The sequence below is a fragment of the Carya illinoinensis genome, chromosome 7 (genome assembly GCF_018687715.1).
Source record: "Carya illinoinensis cultivar Pawnee chromosome 7, C.illinoinensisPawnee_v1, whole genome shotgun sequence".
Taxonomy (NCBI): domain Eukaryota; kingdom Viridiplantae; phylum Streptophyta; class Magnoliopsida; order Fagales; family Juglandaceae; genus Carya; species Carya illinoinensis.
In genome coordinates, this window is record NC_056758.1 from 27,984,627 (window position 1) to 28,009,736 (window position 25,110).

At 34.9% G+C, this 25,110-nt stretch overlaps 2 protein-coding genes across 11 annotated transcripts; one reads left to right on the forward strand and one right to left on the reverse strand.

Moving 5' to 3' along the window:
• Positions 1–1,574: 1,574 nt before the first annotated feature.
• On the forward strand, positions 1,575–2,395 carry LOC122316515 (classical arabinogalactan protein 26-like). Its single transcript, XM_043133107.1, has one exon. The coding sequence runs from the start codon at positions 1,706–1,708 to the stop codon at positions 2,207–2,209; it is 504 nt and encodes a 167-aa protein (XP_042989041.1). The 5' UTR covers positions 1,575–1,705; the 3' UTR covers positions 2,210–2,395.
• Positions 2,396–3,062: 667 nt separating this feature from the next.
• On the reverse strand, positions 3,063–6,564 carry LOC122316514 (protein NETWORKED 3C-like). Of its 10 annotated transcripts, none has more exons than XM_043133105.1 (4): positions 6,296–6,564; positions 5,801–5,911; positions 5,257–5,366; positions 3,063–3,934 (listed from the first exon to the last, which is right to left on the reverse strand). In XM_043133105.1, exons 3-4 carry the CDS (start codon positions 5,354–5,356, stop codon positions 3,255–3,257), a joined length of 780 nt encoding a protein of 259 aa, XP_042989039.1. In that variant the 5' UTR covers positions 5,357–5,366; positions 5,801–5,911; positions 6,296–6,564; the 3' UTR covers positions 3,063–3,254. The 10 variants fall into 10 exon arrangements, with proteins under 10 accessions (XP_042989039.1, XP_042989036.1, XP_042989035.1 ...); XM_043133102.1 differs by having other exon boundaries at positions 6,162–6,564; XM_043133101.1 differs by having other exon boundaries at positions 5,722–5,911; positions 6,162–6,564.
• Positions 6,565–25,110: the final 18,546 nt, after the last annotated feature.

The window sequence follows — 25,110 nt, forward strand, 5'->3', positions numbered from 1 at the left end:
TGTCTCTCAGTACGAATTAAAATATTTCATCTCATATGTGGTAAAAGTGAGATAAAATGAGATGGTTTTAGATTAAGAAGTGATTTTAAAATAATTATTTAGATAAGAGAGTGTCTCTCAATACAAGTTGCATCTATTACATATGTAATGAGTTTGGCTTCCCTCCCATGAAAAATGATTAGGCATTTTGAAGTATAGATAACGTGGTACTCTCATCTATCTACAAGATGTCCATGTCATCAAAATTTTTACCTAAACTCTAATTTTTAATGGCTAGTCATTCAATACAAGAAATATAATATTTTATAATCAGTTCTATAATAGGATGAGAATATTTCACGTTTGTATAATCTATGATCTGATAATGAGAAATAATATTTATAATCATATAGCGTATAAGCTCTGCACTCTAATTTTTATACATATTGATTGTTCAAAGTACTATTTTTCTTTCCTGTTATCTGTTTTTCTTGCAATTGTTAATTGTTAATGTGAAGATACTGTTTTTCTGTTATTTTTCCTTTCAATGTTTTTTTTTTTTAAATAAAATAAAATAAAAAACAATAGAAAAATGTTTAGAAGATGATGGAGATACGTACTTGCTTAGCTTCTTCCCACTTTTAACGTTCCAACCCAAATTTGCAATTGAGTAATTTGCTTTACAGATTGAGATTTCAATTCATAAATGAGAGAGAGAGAGAGAGGATAAACTTGGTAGCAAATTGCTGTGTAATTTATTGCTGTGTAATTTCAATTTGTGGCCTTTTATTTTCAGAACTTGTGTGACTTGTATTACGGGAAATTAATGTCTTGTTCTTGCGTGCACGGTGCAGCCTTACAGCCGAACCATTTTAAGGAAGAAAAATGATAAATTTTTAATTTTTTTATATAATTATTTTACACTCATATTTGAAATAAAGGATAATTTGGTAAAATTGAAATTATTTTATAATTTTAAAATATTATAAAATAATTGTAAAAGAGTTGTTGGGGAATGTTATTCCGAGAAAATTATTAGTCATGATACATGACATGCAATAATTTTTACAATTCTTCTTACAGCTACGTTGTTAAATTGAGAGGAATTATATAAAAAATGAAAATTTATATGTTGCTATATATATTCATTTCGTTTTTCTCTTCTCAACTGATGATGAGCTTGTTTAAAAAAGTAACAAGAAAGTAAACATTAATCCTAGTCCATGTTCATGTGTGATTCCACAAGAGTAAGTACAAAAAATGAACATAAATCAAAATTAACAGGATCCATAGAATTGGAATGCTCAAATTTGTTTTCCTCTGTGTCTGTTTCTAGGATTGTAACTTTCTTAGTTCATGTAATCATTAACTAGTACTGAAACCAAGGCATGCAGTTCGTATATATATATATATATATATATATATATATATGTATGTATGTATGTATGTATGTATATGCCAACTGGGAAGCCTACATGACTGACTTTGAATTAAACCTTTAACACCAGACTCTCGTGGTCTAACTGAAGCAAGAATGCTTAAAAGGAAAGGAAAAAGATAACAGACACCCATATTCATGTGCTCCAGAAGAAAATCACATATCTATCTTGTCCCTTAGCTAACATGCAGAGCTGTATTATCATGATGGGTCCCGATGATCTTTTGCCACTTAGCATTTCGTCCCCACCAGCACTTCCACAAGAGTGTACCCTTTTAAGGCTTAATCATGAACATCCTCACATTCCTCACATACTCTCTCTCTCTCTCTGAGAAACATTTGTTGCAGTTCATAATTAGGGAATTGATTCTATCATCATTTATGGCTTCCTTTTGGTCAATCTTGACAATGTTTATGCTCTTTGCTGCCTACTCTTCATTAGCTTCAGCATCTGCTCTAAATATGAAAGTTTCAACTATTTCAGCTGCCCCTGCTATCTTGCCAAGTGCTCCTGCATCCCCTCCAGTTCTATCCCCAGACATTAGTCCCTTGTTCCCTTCTCCTGGTGGTGTGGCACGTCCTTCTTCTGAGTCATCACTGCCTACTATCCCTTCGAGCCGGAGCCCTCCTAACCCGGATTTTCTGGATTCTCCTGGGCATGATGCAGCCTTTCCACCGTCTGGGTCTTTGCCGGCATCGTCCTCAATTTCTATAGCTCCATCCGGGCCTCTAGACTTTGTTTTACTGCTAGGTTTGGTGATGGTTTGCATGGTGCAGAGCGTTGGTATATGAGGAGATGCTGGTGATCAGCTTCAATTATTGTTACTAGTGGTTCCACTTTATGAATTATGTCGATTTGTTTTTTGGGTACATGCTATGTTCTAGTGCGGTTTCAGGTATGAAAGGGCATTGCCGTGTACTGTGATAGGATAATGTCGGGGAAAAAAGTACAAAATAAAGAGTAGATGCTTTCAGAAATCCCCATTTATTTTATCTTTTGCTGTCCCCCCATCCCCCCTCTCCCTTCTCTCTCTCTGCCCTTTGGTAGAAAACATTTCTGTTGTCACTAGGTACAAATATTCTTTTTCTGCTACTGTGGGTCGCTGTGAGTTTTATCTTCTATTTCTTTCCTCTTTTGGTTTTGAAGATTGCTCAACAAGAGGCATCTTCCCCTCAAACTGTAACTTCTTACCCTTCCTTCTTCCCCTCCACTCTACATTTTCTTCTTTTTTGTTTGTAGCGTTGGTAATTTGGCGTTTTCATTAGCATTCGCATCAAACACACCAAAGCACCGTGCATATGGGCATACCTATCCATCACTGATCTGGTTTTGATTAATCAAAAAGAAGAATCTACTTCAACGGATATGCTCTTAAGGCACGGCCATTCTTACATAGAAATCACACTTGGAAATGGCAGACAATTAAAAAGAGCTGCATATGCTGTAGCGAAACTGATTGCAAAAGAGGGAAATCGACCCAATTACACTTACCTTCTCGGGAGTTCCATTTGCTATCCAAAAACTGCTCAGTAACAGACAGACAAGTGGGGAATGTTGGGTTGAACCAAAAAAGTTTGGGTGAATGCACATAATTACTTCAAACAAAGAGGGGACTGTTGCCCAATTACCCAAAAGACAAACTAATAGGAAGAATATCAAAAATTGAATTACAGTTAATTACTCGTCTGAGTTAGAATATCGAGAATGACGGAATATACTATAAAAAGTAGCGTTAGATTTAACTTTCCGAGTAGCGTTCGAATGGAAATTTCCTTAATATAGACATCTCTCTAGACTGTGCTACAGACTACCCTATTCACCAGAATATACCCACTTCTACAAAGCAACAACACTAACCTTCGGAGGCCCATTGAACAACCTCCCCAGAAATGCCCCCTTAAATATGTTGAACTCAAAAGGAGCCCGTTTCTTGGGGTTGGGGGAGTCTCTAGCAAGATACTTCCTCAGTTTCACATTTTCATCCTTGAGCACATCCACTGCCAAGCTCAGCTGTCTTATTACTTCTCTCTTCTCTTCATCTTTCTGCACTAGTAGATCTTGTTGAATTCTGTTCTCTTCTTTAAGTCTTTCCATCTCTTCCCTCAACTTCTTCACTTCATCATTACTGACCCCACTTGGAATGGCCTCTGCCTTTATTTCTTGATCAACTTCAGTTTCATAATCTAGTTCAGGATCATCAACTTCAGACTCAACAGACTCCTCAGGTTCACAAGTGTCAGAGTAGCCGCCATCCGTTTGATCCATCATACTTGTTAACTTCTCAAGTCGATCTTTAGTGGAAGAAAATGGGGACCCCATGGTTGTAAGGAGTCGAGTGCTAGAGTCAGACTTCAGTTGATCATATCGCTCAGCTAATGATCGGTGAGCTCGGTAAAACTCTTCAACCATGCTGATCAGCTCTGGTCGCTTCTTGTAATACATCTCTGCTCGTTGAGCAAATGAATCTGCATCCTCTTCGATCAATTTTAGCATGGCCGTTGTCTTCCCATCTAGTTCTGCCAGAGAATAATGGAGATAGGCATCAATACAAACAAACCAGCAGGTTTGCATGAGGACATAAAGGGTCTAATTCTCTAATCACCTTAATTAGACAAAAAGGAGAAAAAGAAAAGAATATAGAAGGTATGGATCAATGCATTATTATAGGGCCCCACATCCTTCCAACTTTCTAGTACCAGAAATCTGCTTTGCATGTTTACCAAAGTTTATTTATATTAACAAGATTTCAGGGGGTCCAAGTCATTTCAAGGCTGTAAAGAAAGATTTAAACTATTGAGACCAATGCAAAAAGCTCATGTAAAAAGTATTTGACAGCTCTTGGTGGAGTTCAACAATCAACAGTGAACCACTATTAAAAAAAAAAATAGGGAGTACTCTCACTATTTCAACCCATTCAATCATCCTAGCACTGGCTCCATATCACCTATCAAGAACAGTGCCATGAAGACAGGATGTGGTGCCTCTTCCAAGGAGCCCAAGGTCCGAAGTTTCCCATATTTTACTCAAACTTGTGTATTGTTTAATCATTTTGAATTGTTAGTCAAATAGCATTCTATTAAGGATTGATGGGGTCGGACTAGAGACAAGGAATTGGTTCGTGTCTTCATGGAACATTTGTTTCATGGCCAAGGCATACATATATAGAAAGGATTTTGATTGTTCTGTAATTTATGGCATCATCACCTCAATAAAAAGAAAAGGGGGTAATCTTTTTCTTTAGAAGAGGTTATCAACATGTAACGGCATTACTGAAAATGGATGAACCTTTCATAAAAGGTAACATGCATGGTGTTTGATCCAAGAGAGATGAACATCCCTAAACAAAGCACGTTTTAAATTGGTCAGTCCTTTACCTCTTAAAATTCCAACCCCCCATCTTAATAGTAATTATTTGTCTCTTTCCTTTATAGTATTTAATAAATTATAATAATTTACCCAATTTAAGACAAGACTACCCAAATTCCAAATCACATGAAATCCATGGAGGCCCATCCCATATAAAATATTTTTTCTTGTCCTTCCTAGTTTTTGGGTAACTAACGGTCCCTATATCAAGAAACTTGTTCCTATTCATCTGATGTAATAAAACCCACTATTACACCAACCGGTCTCCCTGAGGTTTGTTCGCTTGTAATTCAGATTCCCACCAAAAATACACAAAGTCACAAAAGTAGAAAATATTCAAACTTTCGAAAAAAGTTAAGATACAGACGGAATCAAAGACCAAAACAATCTAGGCCCACTTGATACAGAAAAAATTTTGAAAAAAAAAAGTCAAGGAAATAAACAAAAATGTGGAAAAAGAAGATTAACGTACCGGCAAGAGTAGATTGGAGCCATGGTGAGCGCCTTGAGCTGTTGTGGCTGTCAAACCACCACCAGTGTGATGTTTGGTTCTTCATCATCATTTCCACCATCTTATCAGTCCTTACCTTCTCAAAATCAAATCTCAAGCTTCATTTTTCTCTTTTATCAATCAGAAGCCAATCAAAAGATATATAAAGCAAATGAATTTAAACAAAAAAAATTCAAACACTTGCTTTTTTCCGGGTCTCAAGCCTGAGTTGCTAAACGAAATGTGCGGTGAAAGTGACATATATTAGAAAAAAAAAAAACAATTAATTTTCCTCTGTTAATAACATTACTCTAATCATGGTGCTAATTAGGTCATCCGACGTTCTAAATGTTTAGATGGAATCTGGTTATTCAGAAACTCAAATTTCTTTATTTCCTAAAAAGAAGACGGAATATAATAATAATAATAATAATAACAACAACTTACAAAATCAATGAGAAAAGATAAGAATAAACAAGATACGGTCTCCAACCCTCGCCTAAAAAGAAACAACCAGGCGTACTACCGGCATATACAAGCGGATGACTGTCGTTGATCTCCAGTATACGTGCGGCCGTGTAGAGAAAACACCCGTTGACGTTGCACAAAAGAGAATTTGTAATGCTGTTGAGGCAAACTGGAATAATTTCAAAGAGGCTATTAACTTTCAAAACCCCAATTTTCCCTTTTTCCGATAAAGAAAAAATTGGTAATAACCCACCAACAAAAAAATAAAGAGAGGATAAAAAAAGGAGTCTTTGGTTCAAGACTCAGTGAGTTGAGAACAGAACTAAGCGACCAGATAACCATGGACGAATCAATATATTTTTTGAACGGCCACCATGACCATTACAAGAAAACTTCGACAAGAAAAGGAGAGGTAGTACCTGGTTCTTTCGTCGTCTTCTCCCCCCAGAGAATCCAGATGCCAAAGCTCAGACCTGGGGCGCTCTCTCTCTCTCTCTCTCTCTCTCTCTCTCTCTCTCTCAGAAAACTTCGACAAGAACAAGAGAGGTAGTACCTGGTTCTTTCGTCTTCTTCTCCCCCCAGAGAATCCAGATGCCAAACCTCTGAGCTGGGACTCTCTCTCTCTCTCTCTCTCTCTCTCTCTCTGTGGAGATTGTGTGGACTTACGACGAGGAGTGTAGAAGTTGTAGTTTTAAATGCACAGCCTCGAGTTTCGAGTTTGTTTTGTCTCTTTTCAGGATTTAGATTTGTGGTATTTGGACAGTCGGTTTGAGACACAGAGTCAATGCAAAGCCGAATTAGGTTGCAATGGATTCACGTGAGATGAACTTGTAAATGAGAATTTGGATGCTTCTTCATGTGTTTAAACTTTAAAGGGGTTTTAAAATTAAAAAGACATCCATATATGGAGGCAGGCAGGGAGCGTGGTGGAGCCATGTATGTGTAACGGTCGAAAATGCCATAAAAAGAACCCTTTTTCCCATCGTCATAATACAGACCACAATGGGACCATTTAGATTTTGGGTTTTAACGTTGTTTTTATTTTATGGTACAAAGACTCCTAAAAATTAAAGAGTTTTATTACATACCAGCACAGTCGTGCATTAATCTATGTATCAATATTGATTATTCATATTTAAAATTTAAATGAACACTATTTTTAATAAAATTTACTTTTTGACCAATCACATCACATTAGTACACAGATTAGTGTACAATTATATTTGTAACTATATTTTTTCAAAACTAAAAAGCAAAATTTATGCATCTTTTCTTTTTTGTTTTGGATGGAAACATCTTATAATTTAGTGGAAATTTTATTTTGTACTCAGAAATTCTCATTTTGTTTTAATTAGCTTTCCAAACTGTCCAAATCAACGATTTGGTATACCAAATGATTTGTAACGTGTGAAGTCATCCCATGTTTTCGGATAATATTGATGTAATGAAAATTCTTTTTTTTTTTTTTTAATTTACTTCAGTAATGTTAGATACTTTTATGGTATGCAAGTTTCACGTATTTTCTTTGAAAAAATGAGTAAATTTGAGAGCCACCCGAAAAAATTTTAAAAAAGTATATGAGACTTGCACATCTTAAGATTGTAAACATCATTTTTCTATTTCTTTTCTATTTTCAAAATTCGAAGTGGAGGGTGTAAAACTTGAGTTTTGCATCAATCCTACTAGCAGCACCTCACTTTTCCATTAGGGTTTAGACGACTATGTCACCAATTAATGGCAGCATGTCATGGATTCATTGGTCCATCCTAGGGCATAGAATGAAGCCACCTCATGCACGCCTTTAAAAACAAGAATGTAATAAAACATTTACCACTAAAGACTACCCGTTTACTACCCCATCCTGTGCAGATTTATTTTTTCTTTTCTTCTTTGCATCCATCAAAAACTCTACTTCTCTGTGCCTTATGTTCTGATTTGACTTTGTTTTAGACAGAAGCTTTTGTCCCTCTAAAGATTTTGAATTTGAAAAGCTCTCAAAAATGAAAGGAAACTCTCAAAAGCTCTTTCATTTCATTTTGAATTTCAAAACCATAAATCTCAAACCCATTCATTTTCGCCTCCACCTCTCCAATCTTAGACCCTCTCATTTTTGTCTCCTCCTCACCACCACATGGTGCCTAGGCCAGCCTCCTCTCCAAGCATGGGAACAACGGTGCCGTCGAAGGTAAGGCATCCCACATACTCATTTTTGAACCCCACACACACACACACACTCTCTCTCTCTCTCTCTCTCTCTCTCTCTCTCTCTCACAGAGAAGCACTCGAGTCAGGCCAAGCCTCCTCTCCCCTCATGCAATTTGGCTACCATTCAATGAGCCTTCGAAGGTGAGTGTACTTCTCTCTCCCTCTCCTTCACCTCTCTCGATGTCTAACTCACTCTTTGTCTCTCTATCTGTCTCAAGTTTGGAAAATTTGGGAGAAATCACAGTAGGGTACTACCACCTTCGCAATTGCTGCCACACACAGCCGCTCCCTCCTAAGCCTCCAGATAAGCCCCACAATTTCCTTCTCTTTATGATTTTCGTTTCTAGGATGATTATTTGGATTTCTTTATATTGATTCAATGTAAGAAAAAATCACTTGGTAAGCTTTACTTGGATTGCTTTGTACTGAAGTGTATGATTTAAAGGTAGATTCGAAGTTAGGGCTTTGACTTCCTTTCTCTTTCATGCATGTGTAGGGTATCCAAGATCCAAACTCTAAAAGTTTAGGGACATCCATTATTGTTCAGAATGGAAGGAATGTTGGTGTAGTACCACTAATATGGGTCCCCATTTATATACCACAATGTGCCTTTAGTATGAGAATCTTGACCTAGTAGTACCTCAAATGCTATTACACCACCCTTACATATTTTGGATTTTCCACAACCCTTACACGGACTCATCCAATCCCTCTCTTAATTCTCCATTATCCAATGCTAGCAAACCCTTTCTCTGAGCTCATGAAGTACTCCATTAAAAATCTGAAAGGACAACATGGTGAGATTGGGGGTTGAGAGATGGGTTTGTCTAATTTGAGCTATTTAAGAAATTTGTATTATGTCCATGGCCTCAAGGTCTGGTGATCTTTGAGACTATATACCAAGTACCCTCATGGGCTTCCTTTTTCTCTCTTCACTTTTCAACTACGTACTCTGATTTGCTTAAGTGGGCTTTTTCTTTTCAAATACCCGATTCTTGATTTTTTGGGATACTGCTACAGCAATTCTGATTTTATTATTAGTTGACTACGTTAATTTAGGAATAAAGAGATTCTAAAAAATTTCTGATATCTCTATTAGTTTGTTTCCTATTTTGTAGTTTCCTATATTTGGCTAGTTTCCTAATTTTGTGGTAATTAGTATCTTGTTATCGAATATAGTGAAAGGATCTTTTCTTCCTTCCACTATATACAGGTTGTACATTTATCATTGTGAAATAAGAGAATTATTTTCTTCTCTAAAATCAACATGGTAATAGGGCCACCTCTAAACCGTAGATAAATGACATAATATGGGATGACAATGGCTCGGCAAAGTCAATCCTTCTCCACAAGTCACCATCCCTCCTATCTCAAGTACTCCTGCTCCTACTCCAAACCACAGTCACCAAACAGAAACAGAATCTGAAAATCTTTCACCTCCTTCAATTCATGTCCAACGTCCGAAACCTGCAACCAATGGTGAGTTCATTGTATATTCTCGAAAGAAGAAGATTCAAGAAGATTTAGAGCAACAAGCACCTCTCGAGCAAAGTTAAGAATCTAACCCAAATGCAAGAACACATGACAATTCACTAGGTAACACTACCTCTAAATTCATCACTAATGAGTCTACTGCTAATGACCGTGATTGTCCCATTGCTTTAAGGAAAGGTAGGAGGTCATGTACCAGCCATCCAATCTACAACTTGGTCTCTTATTAAGGGTTGTCACCTAGTTTCCAAACATTTGTGGCAAATCTAAACAAAGTGCAGGTTCCTAACTCCATTCAAGAAGCCATTTTAATTCCGGAATGGAAGACTGCAGTATGGGAAGAAATGCAGGCACTAAAGAAAAATGGAATTTCGGAGATTTTAGACCTATCGAGTGGGAAACATCCAATAGGATGTAAATAGATATTCACAGTCAAATACAAGTCTGATGGAAGCGTGGGTAGATTTAAAGCGCGACTGGTTGCAAAATAGTTCACTCAATCTTATGGCATTGACTACCAAGAGACGTTTGCTCTAGAAGCCAAATTAAACACTATTTGGGTACTATTATCATTGGCTGCCAATCTTGACTGACATCTTCACCAACTTGATGTTAAGAATACATTTCTCAATGGAGACCTTACAGAAGAAGTCTACATGGGCATTCCTCTTGGCTTTGAAACACAGGCAACTATAAATAAGGTATGTAAGCTCAAGAAATCCTTTTATGGACTGAAGCAATCCCCGAGAGCTTGGTTTGACAGGTTTAACAAAACAGTGAAGAAGTATGGGTATTCTCAGTGTCAAGCAGATCGCACTTTGTTTATCAAACACTCAACTGAAGGAAAATTGATGATTCTCATTGTGTATGTAGATGACATCATCTTAACAAGTGATTATGAAGACGAACTGATCAAGCTCAAAACCTTACTTGCCAAAGAATTCGAAACCAAGGATCTTGGGAGCCTAAAATACTTCTTTGGAATGGAAATAGCCCGATCAAGAAAGGAAATTTCAGTGTCACAACGAAAGTATATACTAGATCTTCTTAAAGAGACAAGATTGCTTGGGTGCAAACTGGCTGATACACCCATGGACTCAAGTACTAAGATTGGAGCTAATAAGGATAGTGTTCCAGTGAACAAAGGCAAATATCAAAGACTTATTGGGAAGCTGATTTATCTCTCGCACTACAAACCAGATATTGGGTTCTTGGTTAGTGTAATCAGTCAATTTATGAATGATCCAATTGAAGAACATATGGAAACTATCAATCAGATACTGAGGTACCTTAAAATGACACTAGGTAAAGGCTTGTACTTTAGGAAAAGCAAAAGGAAAGATATTGAAGTGCTCATTGATGCTGACTGGGCCAGATCAATAACTGATCGAAGGTCAACATCTGGTCATTATACGTTTGTGTGGGGAAACCTAGTAACATGGAAGAGTAAGAAACAACCAATAGTTTCTCAGAGCAATGCAGAAGTGAAGTTCATAGCTATGGCACTCGAAATTTGTGAGGGAATATGGTTGGAAAGACTAATGAGGGAACTAGGAATCATCACTTCTAAACCAATGAAGGTATTTTGTGACAATCAGTTAGCTATTAACATTGAAAGAATTTGGTGCATCACGACCAGACAGTTGAACCTAAGATTTTAAGTTTCATGTAATTATATATATACACATGAATTTTGATGATAATTAACAAATTCAAAGAATGAAGGAGTCTCAAGCTCAAATTGTCTATACAATGGAGTCAAGCACATCAAGGAATTAAGCATGAGAAAGAAGGGAACAAACTCACCTTAAAACTCATAAAGTAATGTTGTAAATCTCTTAAAAAAATTCAAAATTAGGATTAAGGCTCAAAATTAATATTTTGTCATAAAGTATTAAATTACATTTTCCACATGTGAATAATATTTTTGAAAACTAAAGTTGCATTTTTTAAAGATAATCGATTGTCATCTTTCACATGTGCATGACATGATTAATAGTTTGAATTTTTAAAATATTAAAATTGATTGATTGTCATCTTTCACATATGTATGTTTTATTTGAATATTTTTAAAAGTGATTGATGATCTTTTTAACTTATGCAAAAGGTAGGTGATTTTGTTTGAAAAATTTAAAAAGTAAATAATACTCAATAATACTCAATAATACTTCTTTTGTCATATGTGAAAAGTAAAACAATTAAGTTTAAAATTTTTTAAAAATGAATGATGTTGCCTTTGATAATTAAAAATGAAAAAACTTTTATTTGAATTTTTTGAAAAGTGAATGATGTTATCTTTGACAATTGAAAAAAAATAAACTTTTAGTTGATTTTTTTGAAAAGCAAATGATGTTGTTTTTGACTTGTGAATCTTTTCAAATTTGAATATGAAGATTCATATCTCTATAAATAGCTCAATTGAGATCTTCAAATTTACAGCACCAAGAGCATATGCATATCATTGCAAGTTTTGCAATATTCATTCAAATATTTCAATATCTCTTTACTAAGTATTAAGCCTGAACTCTTGTTCATTTTGAGAGATATATAGTTTGCATTGTATTCTTCTTATTTCACTTATTGAAGAGTATTCTCTGATAACCTACCCACTATCAGCTCTTGTATCAGTAAAAAGATGTGTATAACCCTTGTGCGTGTAGAAGGTATTCTATACAAAAAATAGTTGAATCACCACGTGTAAGGTGATTGCAAGTATATAGAGTGTTCTACACGAATCATTTGTAGTGGTGTTGTTCAAATGTGTAATAGGTTTCTATCTCCACTTGAAGAATGTTGAATAGTGAATTTGAGAATCTTTAAGGGGTAGCTTGAGACGAGGACATGGGCAATAGGGCTAAATCTCGTTAACATACTAAGTTTGCTCCGCTCTTTCCCTTACTTTTTATATTTATTGCTGTTTCGTATTTTGTTTACATTTTATATTGTATATTTTATTTTTAATTTTTAATTTTTGAATACAATTCAATTCACCTCCCTTTTGTGTTAGTCATTTGAACAACACAGACAAAACATGTGGAGATAGATCACCACTTCTTAAAAGAGAAGATAGAAAATGGGACAGTTAGTCTGCTATACACGCTGACAAGTCAGCAAATAATAGATATCCTCACTAAAGCTCTACCAAGGAAGAATTTTGAAGTTTTGAGTACCAAGCTTTGCTTGATTAAGATCTATGCCTAGCTTGAGGGGGAGTGTAAAAATACCCGATCCCTAATTTTCAGGAATACCGCTACAGCAATTCTGGTTTTATTATTAGTTGACTACATTTATTTAGGAATAAAGAGATTTTGGAAAATTCATGATATCTCTATTAGTTTGTTTCCTATTTTGTAGTTTCCTATATTTGGCTAGTTTCCTAATTTTGTGGTAATTAGTATCTTGTTACCAATATAGTGAAATGACCTTTTCTTCCTTCCATTATATACAAGTTGTACATTTATCATTGTGAAATAAGAGAATTATTTTCTTTTCTAAAATCAACACCTTTGCACTCTGTTTTGTTTTTTTAATTAACATATGGTGTCTTTGTGAGGTTCTTGGATCCAAAGAGGTGGGTCTTTGTTTTTGGAGATATATATATATATATATATATATATATATATATATTCTATCATAATAAGTGGCTATCCAGCTATTACAATAATGAACAATAGATTTTCTTGTTCTTCTATGTTAAGTCCATCTATATTGTGTGTTAAGTCCGTGTGTAATGAACAGTGTCAATTTTTTGGTGTCATGCCAATTTTGACCTTATGTTAATTAAGTTGAATGTGAATCCATGTAGTTTAGAGATATAATTGTGTTTTTCTATGGATTGATTTTACTGATGTCAACAAAGTTTGTATTTTTTTCTATCAGTGTGTCAATTCCATCATTATTTGTGTTAATTAAGTTGTGTCAATGTGAGAAAAATAAGTTGTGTTAGTGCATTCTTTTGTATTCTCACTATTCTGCTCTATCCGTGTGAGAAAAATAAGGAAAAAAATTTAGATGCATGTGTTGCATTGGCATTGGACTGGTTATCCTAATCTTCAAAATTTGAAAAATATGTAACTTTTTATTTTTAAGCTAATCACTTAACTTTTAAAATTTACATTGGATTAACCATCACATTCTCTATAATAATAAAATATTATTATTTTTTAATTATTATTTTTTAATTACTTTTTTATTTTATTTTTCTAATGTTCAATAACCGCCAATAATCATATTCATTTTCATATTTATAATCGAACAATCTATAATATAATAGTATTATATGTATATAGATGACAAAATCTCATATGTAAATAAAAATTCCATATGTACAATCTATAATAATCCCATATCTATAATATAATAATCTCAAAATATAATAAAATAACATATGAGAAAATCACAGCCTAACAACATATAATAAAATAACAACCCAACATTTACATGTGACAACTTAATGCTGCCCAAAATAACAACCCAACTTGTGTGCATCGGCAACATCATATTTGTGACAATATTCTAACTCCAACAATCACTTGTGTGCATCTGCATGCATAATAACAGCCCAATAGCCCTACAAAATAACAGTATCTTTAACTTAAAGTCTGTCCAACAGCCCTACATAACAGTCCAACATCCTAACAATTACTTAAAAATAAATGACTACATTTATTCTAAGGCATAGAGTGATCACAATGACAAGCATATAACATAATAACATATGAGAATCCAACATTATCACAAGCATATAACACAAAAACAGCCCTACATGTGGCAATAGGTGTTGTCCAAAATAACAGCCCAACAGAACAAAGTTCAATATCTATACAATCCAACAATATAATTAATCCAAAATAACAAAAAGCCACAAAATAGCTAGCAATAGTTGCTGCCCGACCACATGTATTTAACACCACATGTGGCTGCCCAGCTACTAAAACCAATTGTGTTTCTGTTAACAAAATAATATTAAGTAGATAAGAACAGGTTGAAACAAAGATGGCTACAGATCTTCAAAATCAAAAGATGGAGATGGAGGTGGAAATCGCTTCCGTGATTCCTCGAAAATCTCTTTTTGAATATTCAAGAAATACTCTTGCTACATTCTATTCATCCCAGCAAGATTTAATTTCATTAACTTCATATCGATCTTCATTTTTAACATATCATTCTTTCTCTTTTTCTCCACTAGTAAATCGTGTGCCACAGAATTACTCTTGCTAATCTCTTGTCTTCTCTCAAAAATGTATATGCCTCTATCATTTCTCATGCCATTTAAGGCCTCACAAATTCAGCATCATAAGTTTCTCCAGCCTTCCTCTTTCTCTCCCTTTCTTTCGCAACCTTCTTACCTGAAGGTTTCTTATAAATGACCTCTACATTGTCATCTAAAGTGTTATCTCTTAGTGGAGTCGAGTCCGCAATAGTAGCGCATTTCCCATGTGGTTTTCTCCTCGTTGACAATATGGAAACATGCTACTGCCATTTTGGTTGGTGTCTTAATAGACACCAACAATGTTCCATATTGCATGTGGCATTCTCAGTCTATATACATGATTTTTGCTCTTTCAATCTAAATATGCGAATGTAGTGAGAATGTGATAATAGAATTTTAGTAAAAAAATTCAGAACCAAATGTAGTTAGAAACTCATACATTTCCTGCTCTGTTGCACCACTTCGATGCAATGATTCTACTTGGGCCACAGCAGCATAAAACTTATTTGTGCATTTTTAGATCACCGACCATTGATTGGTCAATGACCCCCCAAAACGATTTGCCATGATAGATTTTTTGTACTCATTGTAATAATCACTAATTCTCTCTCACATTTGTGAATATTTTTTATCTGTCTTTCGAATAGTATCCACGCTAATATTGAGCCAAGCCGACACGAGGAGATTGTCCTCCTCTACGGTGAAAGACACACCTAGTTGTGTTTTCTTACTAGGTGGCCTTTTTTCACCTGCCAATTGTATTGCTTGGAATCCAACATTATCATGGTTGTTAGTCATTAGGGTACTGGATATTCCTTGTTAACCACTTTGCAATAGAGTGGTAAAGAATGGATCTTTATCAAATGTGGTGTTCATCCTTGATTCAAGTATAATTGTACAAAATCAAGACTAGACTTATAATTCCAATATGCTCAATACATAAAGTCTCATACTTAATTCTTGGAAGGTAACGTATAAGACAATAAATAGTTCTAGAGAAGTGCTGAACATAGATAAAAGACAAAAAGAAATTCCCAAACCCGTCAACAACAAAAGATGTATACAAAGGTGTTTTCATGTCTTAATTCTCTCATAAATGTATGTTGAACTAGATGTATACTGAACACGAAGGTGTTTTACTGCTAATTATTGTGAGCATGGAATTTTCAGAAATGTTCTTTAAGAACAATGCAATCTATTAATTAGAAACAAATATATGATATTGGTTCCTACTAAATTTCCCACTTGGCTCCTTGTTGCTTATTTACTTTAATTAGCAAACATAAAGTAGTCAAGTACTAGTGGAAAGGAAAAAGAGATCACGAGAAAGAGATGGCTACATTAATTTACTAGCTAGCATGATCATTTTTCACATTAATTTACTAGCTAGCATGATCATGTCTCACATTGAATGAAGAGTGAAAAATGTCTACAAAAGAAAAGGCTAAGTTTGATGCGTGCACTGCTAATAAGAGTCTAGTATGGCTCCATATCAGAATGTTATAGGCCATATCAGAATGTTATATATCATGAATAAAAATCACAAATTAACACCTACTGAAAATTGTAGTCTTGTGCTCAATTGAAAAGTCTTACATGTGTCCACTAATTTCATGATTTAGACACCTAAAAAGACAACTCAAATAATTGTCCTATATTTATCGTTAAAAAAACAACCCAAATAATTGTCGTTTACTTATCAAAAAAAAAAAAAGAGGACAACCTAGATGGTTTAACCTAGGGTCAGACTACAACAACATATCACTTTGGGAAAAGTCCTACAACCACCAAGAGTTGCAAGGAATTTTATAGCACCTAATCATGCTATATGCTTTGATGTCAAACATCTAGGAATTCATGTAATCATGTTACATGAGCCAGAGTCTATGTCCTCTAAAGAAATCAAATGCAAGATGTTTCACTTAATGCTGGTGGAAAGCATGGGAACTCAAACATAACCTTTAATTCCCTTAATCATGGTTTAATAGGTTTTTCTTGTTACGACTTCTCACAGTAACACAACTAATATAAATGATCAAATGCATCAAAACTCATACTTAAAACACAAATCAGCCATTACTTTGGAAGGAAAGTAAAGGACATATTTCCCACCCTTGGAAAACAATAGTAAATTGCAAGGATTTCCCATTTTTACTAGTTTCCAAGCATGAGAACTCGAAAAGGAAAAGGAGAGACTTTTCTTTGGCTTATTAAAAAGAAACTCTAAAACTCTAGAGAGAAATATTGAAAATTCTTAACCCAATCTTTCTTTTATGGGTGATAGTTGGCATCAACATAAAATACAAGAAAATGCCAGCATAAAGATTTCTATCTCATATATCCAACCATTATCGATAAGGAAAAATAACTTCAATGCTTTCCTTATTTGGAAAGAAAGAGTGTAACAAAAACTAGCTTTTTACCCTCTATTTAGAGTTGAAGTACTGTTAATGCAGTCATAAGAATTCAGAAATAGGGTATTGGGTATGTACCCAAGACTCATCTTGTCAACTTGACTAGGATTTGCACTCCAGAATGTTATATGCCATAAGCTAATAAATTTTGAATTTTGGTTTTTAAAGTTCAACATTTAAAATCCAAAATGTGAAAAAAAAAAGTTTGACAGCTTCACATGGCAGTGAAAATACGTATGCCAAATCAGTTTCAACATATTCCTCATAAACTAGTTTCTCCAGTCTTTTGCAAGACCCACATTGGAGAACAAAATAGGATCAACAATCCAAAGCCAAATCACAGGTTGTACAAGTAACTGCCATTACCGTAAGCCTCAAAGAAATTCACAAAGAAATGCACAAACAAAGACGATAAAGAGGAAGCAAGGACAGATGGGTGTGCAATACCACTTGAAAATCTCTTGGTCAGGGATTGTGCAAAAATTGAAGATTTATACACCGTGGATCTTGCCGATCTTAAAGGGTAAATTTTCACCAAACAAATCTAAGTAAATCAGGAATGGGTATCCGTAAGCCTTAAAATCAGAGTAAATCGGCACCAAAAAAAATCAAAAAATTCATCAAAAAAATCAAACCCAAATTCCCAAATCAAGAATACAATCAAAGCTAGGGTTTCAGAAATTACCGTGTTGTTGAAACTTTTCCCTTCTGAGAAGCTGTCGCAGTGCCATGCTAGAGAGAAGAAATTGAAAAGGGAAGAAGCAGAGCTGCGGGAGAGAAGGAGGGAAGAAGAAGAGAAAGAACAGGAAAAAAAAACTAGAGTAAGAGAAAGAAGGAAGAGATGCAGGAGAGGGAAGAAGAAGAGAAAGAAGAAAAAAAAAACTAGAAGAAGAAGAAGAGGAGAAAGGATGAGACGCTGCAGAGAAAGAGTGAAGAAGCAGAGAAGTGATGAGATGCGGGAGAGGAGAGAAAGGAAGAAATGCGGGAGAGAGGCAACCGAAATTAAACAATGCACAAGGACTTGCTACAGAACTTTTTATTTTTGATAAAAAAAGATAGAGTTACTTTACCTCATAACTTATATGAAAAGTGCTTGACTAATCCAATGTAGGAGATTTATAGAACAGATCCTTTAAATTTGAAGATAAAAAGTGCTTTGAATAAGCCGATGCGGATGCTCATTAGGTTATTCATGTCTCAATGGAAAAAAAAAATCATCATCGTCAGTGCCAATCTGTCGGCCAGGTCATCTAGATAATCGAGATTTAACTTCTTTTTTTCAATGTATTGTTATTGTTACTAACCTTTTTAAATATCTAAAAAAAATCACAGTCCATGTGTGATGGTAGTGATGGGATGTGGCTGCACTGTTGCAAGGACAAAGGTACACTTTAAAAAGGTCTCGTGGGTTGTATACCTTGTCACTACAAAACTTGTTTTTGAATCGTTTAGTTCTTCTACTTTCTAACTTTTTATTTCCTCTTATGCTACCGGTTACTTTACAAAATGTTCATTTTTCTATCATATAGTTTAGTTGTTGCTTCTGGATATGGTTACCTATTTTAGGAGGTTTAGCTAAGGAATTTTTTTTTTTTGTTGGCTTCTCTTCTCTTATCGTCTATTTTTAAAGGCAACAGTTTCTGTGATGACCCGCTTTCGCGTGTATTTTCGCTGAAAGGTTGTTTTTATTTTAATTAATATATTAGTTTATTTATTTTAATTTATTGCATTTTAGAATTGGTTTTTAATTTAATTGATGTTGTGTTTTATTTCTTTTAGTCGTTTATGGTTTTTAATCTCGTTTCGGAGGTTTAGTTTTGTTTTCCCGGAATAAGGATTAGACCTCATCTTTTTTCCTACATCTCTTTTTTTTTTCCTTTTTCCTTTTTCCTTTTTCTCTTTTTTCTTTTTTCTTCTTCTTTCTTTTTTCTTTTTCTTTTTCTTCTTCTTCTCCTTCCTCCCGCGTCGAACGCGACTCTCTCTCTCTACCCATTTTCCGTCCGTTTTCTCTCTTCGCCCAGAACCACCGCCGTCGGCCGCCGTGCGGCACACCGCCCATACCATTTGAAGCCCCTCCCTCCGGCGCACCTCCCCACCAATTCTCAGCCCCATCCGGCCAACCGTTTGGCCGGAAAACCCCCTTAAAGCCTCCACGGTGTTTGCCTCGATCCGCCGCCGTCGCTCCACCTCCGGCCACCATTTCTTCATCACTTCATCACCGGTCCCTTGCCGTCCTAACCCACCTATTTTCGGCCTCCAATGGTCACCGGAACAGCTCCCACGAGCTAGCTTTCCTTTTTGGAAAATCCGGCCTCTCTCCGCCGTTTCTGCCGCCCCCCACGGCCAACCACCACTTCCAATAGCTTCACAATCATCCCTAAACCATTCCCTATCAATACCAAGCCCTGGTTTGTCCCCGTTCAAAAGTGGGTATTTTACAACCCACGGCCACAGTGAATTTTCACTGTAACGTTGCTTTTTCTCCGCCGTTTGCAACGCCGAGTGTTTTCTAAAATTACCGTATAGCGCTGTAAGTATTTTCCAAACTCTATTTTTAGATTTAAATATATATTGCTCTTTCAATTATTTTATCTGCTGGTTGGTTGATTCCGGACTGAGTCCGAGGAGTTCGGGGGTCGGATGGATGGAAGACGGAGTTGATTGTTTTATTGATATATGTTGGTTGGTTATTTTTGTGCATTGATATGGCATTTACATGGTGCATGCACGTGTGTTTTTGTTTAATTGAGAAAAGCCTGTTTATTGGCGTAAGTGGACTTACGGGTGCGTGTGTATCACGACCCTAAGCCGGGATGGGGTATTATCCCGATGGAGCTCCTCTGGTCACTCGGGAGCGGAATAAACTAAGTGATGTCCCCTGGGTTGTCGCTAGGCGACGACGGGAGCGAGGGCTAGGGGTTGCTTGGCTACGAACGCGCCGGGTGCGGAACCGGGCATCGCCCTACGCACCGACTCCGTGGCCCTTCACTAGTGAGGGCTAGAGGATGCTTGGCTACGAACACACGGGGCGTGGAACTGGGCATCGCTTGTTAGGTGTCACATGCGTGGTGGTACTCTGCGGTGTAGCACTGGAACCAGGGTGTGCGGATGACCCCTAGGGGAGGTCATGGTGCATACGGGTAAAAATGGATTTTGGTTTGAGACGGTTATAGAGGCCAAATGTGACTTTTGGCGTGGTTTTTGGAAAATATGTGTTTTTGGCGTGTGTGGGTTTTTGGCGTGTGTGGAAAATTATGTTTTTTTTTTGGATTTTGTGCATTGGGCATGCTTCATGCATTTTGTTTGAGTTCTATGTCTTTTTATCTGGTGGTGTTTGGGTTTTACTTACCTGCGGTACCATTTTTGGTTCCGTAGCTTTTGGTGCAGGTTTTGAGGATGAGGAGGAGGAGGCTGAGGCCGAGGATGCAGCTCCGCCGGGTTGCTGATGTTATGCTTTATAGTTTGGTTTAAAACTATATGTGTGTTATGTAATATTTTATTTATGTATGTTTTGAACAGCTTGTATTATATTAAGAAAAATTCTGGTACTTAGTTATATGACTTTCGTTATTCACTGCGTTTCCTTTGCATATTTGTTGCTTTTACACACACTTGGCACTCGTCGTTAGGGTGGTGACCCGGGTTGTCATCATCCGGACGTCTCGATTTTCCCGTATCCGGGCGTGGGGATTTGGGGGCGTCACAGTTTCTATTTTTTTTCATTATTACTAGTTGTTCTAAGCTATTGTTCGTTGAGTACTCCAAAGGTGCACTCTTCTAGTGTTTGATATGCTTGAATGTAGGCTTGTTGAGTGTAGTATATTTTTTGGGTCTTTTTTTTTTCTTTTATTTTTTATTATTGTTTGCTACATTGCTGACTATTTTCTCTTGATTATTTCCAGTGGCTTATGATCGGCTGTTGTTAGTTGGAAACTTACAGAATTGAATGTTTCTGATTTGTATCTTTGTAAGTGTTTATTTATTTCTACTATTTTGTTTATGTTATTATCATTTGTTTTAATCTATTGTTGGTTGGACACTTCCAAATGTGCACTCTTATAAAACATGGCAAAGATCTAGAAATGAAACGAAAAGCAACTTGAAGCAGCCACAATGTTGAAGCCTAAAAATCTATCTTTCTTTAATATGCTTGGCCCATATAATTTAAACAACTCTTTTTGGGGAGCCTTAATTATTTTTGTATACGCTAATAAAATGTTGAAACCGCCTTGAAATATGTTTTCTTCTGATTCTTCTTTCCTTTGTAGTTATCACCTATGGAATTTGCCGAGAAGTATTTTAAAGGGCATCATCGGTCTGTAACATCAAATGATGCAACATTGTCTTTAAGAATCAACAAAGGATAGAACACATTGCAAGGACAATCAATTAAATGAAGGAGATGTTTGTGTCTTTGAGCTGATTAGAGAAAGAATCCATTGCTAAAAGTCTCCAAAATTATGCACAACATTTTATTGATCTTTTTGACTTTTCTATTGCTATTGTGTAATGCAGTGTAAAACATTCTAAGATTTCAAATGATATATTATAGCTTTTATTTTTGAAGATAAGATTATTTACTTTATATAGATGTTATTTTTAAGTTATTCTCACACAACTAGACAAACGTATCTTGCACGTTGCACCATTAACTAGTATTTATATAAATAGATATATATATAGATATATATATTATATATATATATATATCATTCCTCTTTTGTTTACCTTACTTTGATATTATCTTTTGCTCTTTTGGCCTTTATTGCATATTCAAAGCTATGAAGAATCTACATGTATGTGTGAATCCGTTAAATTTCTCACTTTTCTATGCTTATTAATCCATTACATTTTCACTCCAAGATACTAGAGCGTAGATTTCTTTTTTCACTTCTATATGAGTATTTGTTTGGTCAAGTAAAGGATATTTCATTAATCTAGGTTTCTAATCCAATAAAGTGATGACATAGCTAGAGCTTCTAAATCAACTTCTAGAAATGTTCACAAATTCTATGTCAAGCTTAGGTTTTAGACCTACATTTGACGATCCAATATGTCAGGTGTAGTGTGAAAGCAAGTCTAAAGACTTGTCGTAAGAGTGCAAATCATGACACACAATATTTTTACTTGTAAGAATTGGCAAGTAAGATGCTAATTTTAACCATGTTATCAAGGGCGGAATTGTATACAAGGTAGGGGCGGTATTATTTTAAAAAAATTAATATAGTATATAAATAATTATATTTTTTTTTCTATATAATTGCAATTGTCCTCCCTAATACTCAGGTCTCCAAAACTTTACTGAAATTGTCCCCCACAATATTCACGTAGCCCCCATTCTAACTTTTCACTTTACCTGACACCCTTAGTCTAGACTCTAACTGCTAACTTTTCACTTCACATGACACCATTGGGTCTACATTACTCAAACACGGAAACACCCTCAATCTAACTCTAGACTTGAGTGATCTGACATGCTACTAAGTACTAACTGAACACAATTTCAATTTGAACAATTTTGATAATGACAATTACACAAGCTACACAACCTTCGGCGTGAGATTATTTTGACAATTACAATTTACATGGTTACTCAATCCATCACCGATACCTCTCTCTTTCTCTACTACACAACGTCTCTTTAAGTTTTCTTTTTATTCTCTACAACACTAACGCTAGAGCCAAAGTATAGCTACACAAACTATAGTTTTTGGTTGATTTTCTCCTGAAATGTCTCCACCAATAATCTTAAATTTACAGTTTCGGATACATTAATCTAAGCATGATAGTGTGCTTATGTATATTATTATTTACTTGTAAGAACAACTCTATTTTATTTCATTTCATCTTCATTGTTAATGTTCTAAATCCATGGATCTAAAAGTTTATGAATCATGATGATTATAATTTATCTTGAGCTTGACTTCCTGAGCTTGATGAGCCACATTTTGTTTTTATTTGTGATGGCCCAATGATTATAATTTATTTGTGAGAGACTCACATAGTCACATTTTGTTTTTTCTTACTTTTGTGAAATTAGTTGTTCTTCACATGTTTTTTTGTTCACTTGGTAATAAATACAAACTACGTAAAAAAAATCTAACAACTTTATATCATTACTTATTGAGTACTTTTTAGATTTATTCTTGATCTATAAATTTTTCTTACAATATAGAAAAATACGAGCAAGTCAATAACAATTTATTCTTTTTTTATAAAGAAAGGTGTAAACAAATGAAATCCAAAATTGATGCAGTGACTTGAGATCAAAGGAACTAGAAGTGACCGCACAATGTGATTGATCAATAGCTAGGAGTTTGTAATCAAAGAGACTTCACAATGTGATTTTATAAAATTTTGTACGTAACTAAAGTAGATCCACATGACTATCATTTAAAAAAAGGTTGCTGAGTTTAATTGCTTTTGACTTATCTGATAAGCAGGCTTACATGACTATCTCTCCGAATTTAACTACCTAGGGAGATTGGAGATTATTATGATCAAAGGCCTCTCAAACAATTCTTAAACAAGTGCCACTAGTATAACGTACGTGACTATCTCTTTAAAATTTAATTCCATCTCACATAAAACAATTCCTAAACAAGTGCCACTACCAGTACGTATGCTTCTCTTGTTTAGTTTTTCTTTGTTCTGGTTGTATCCCATGGTGGAAAGTAAGAAAATGGTAATATTTTTTATGACTTTAAAATATTTGGAGATATTTAAGACCAAAAAATTAAATAAAAGAGTGAAACAATTATAAGAGAAAATTTAGAAGAATAGGAAAGTGAGATTGACATGAAAAAAGTATAGAGAAAATTAATTGATCATATTTTTTAAAAATATAAATAAAATAGTTTTGAAATACAAATAGAAATTTATGTTAATATCTTTTTATCATCACATAAATAATAAATTTCTAACTTTTTATGAATATTAACACAATTATATATTATTACATGTCTAACAATGTAAATGCCAAGAAAATCTCTTATTTATGAATGCATAATTGATAAATTTCTAATATTTTTATAAACACCGGCACAATTATATGTTATTGCCAGCGTAACAGTGCAAACGCTAGAAAAACTTATAATTTACTGGCATATAATTAATAAATTTTTGACATTTTCATAAATCTTGACACAATTATTTACCAGTATAACAATATAATAATTTATATTTATCGGCACATACATAAATGTCAGTAATGTAAATGCCAGCAAATTATAATTTTTTTGTAGCTAGTAATATAAGTTTAGAGAGCTCGATAACAATGGAACGTGATACTTCTATCACTGATGAGCGTCTCTCTAAAACTTCAAGAATCCAACTGGCCGGAGAGATGGATACTACCTCTTTAGAACGTGATCCAGGATTACATTCACAAATATGAGAATTTCCTACTAACTTACAAGATAAGATCCGACGTGCCTATCTTAAAATTGGTCCATATCAAACTAAAATTTCAGAATATCCATTTTCAGGAATAGACAATCAACATCACTGATTCCAATTTTCTTAGTTTCAAAGATATTCAAATTAATTTGAGTACTCACTATCAAATAATGCTATATTTTGTCTTCTATACTATATTTTTGCTAAGAAATCAATAGACCGTCTAGGACCAGATGCATTTACCAATAAATGTTTTGACAATTTGAAAAAAGTGAATGATAGAATGAATTTTCCTTTAATAGGACATGTGGGGAGAGATCCAAATGCACCACATAAAAATGATAGAAAATATTGTGAGGATCTAATGAATCAATCAAGATATATTGACAAGTTAGTTGAAAAACAAGTATCACAAGAGAGAGAGAATAATCGGTTGCGGCTCAAAACTTTAATAGATAGTGTTCGATGGCTTACGCTCCAAGCTTGTGCCTTTAGATGTCATGATGAAAACTCTAACTCAAAAAATCAAGGTAACTTCATTGAACTGATAAAACTTCTAACAAGTTATAATGATCGAGTTAATCATGGAAAATGCTCCGTAGAATGCCAAATATGAATCATCCAAAATTCAAAAAGAAATTTTACATA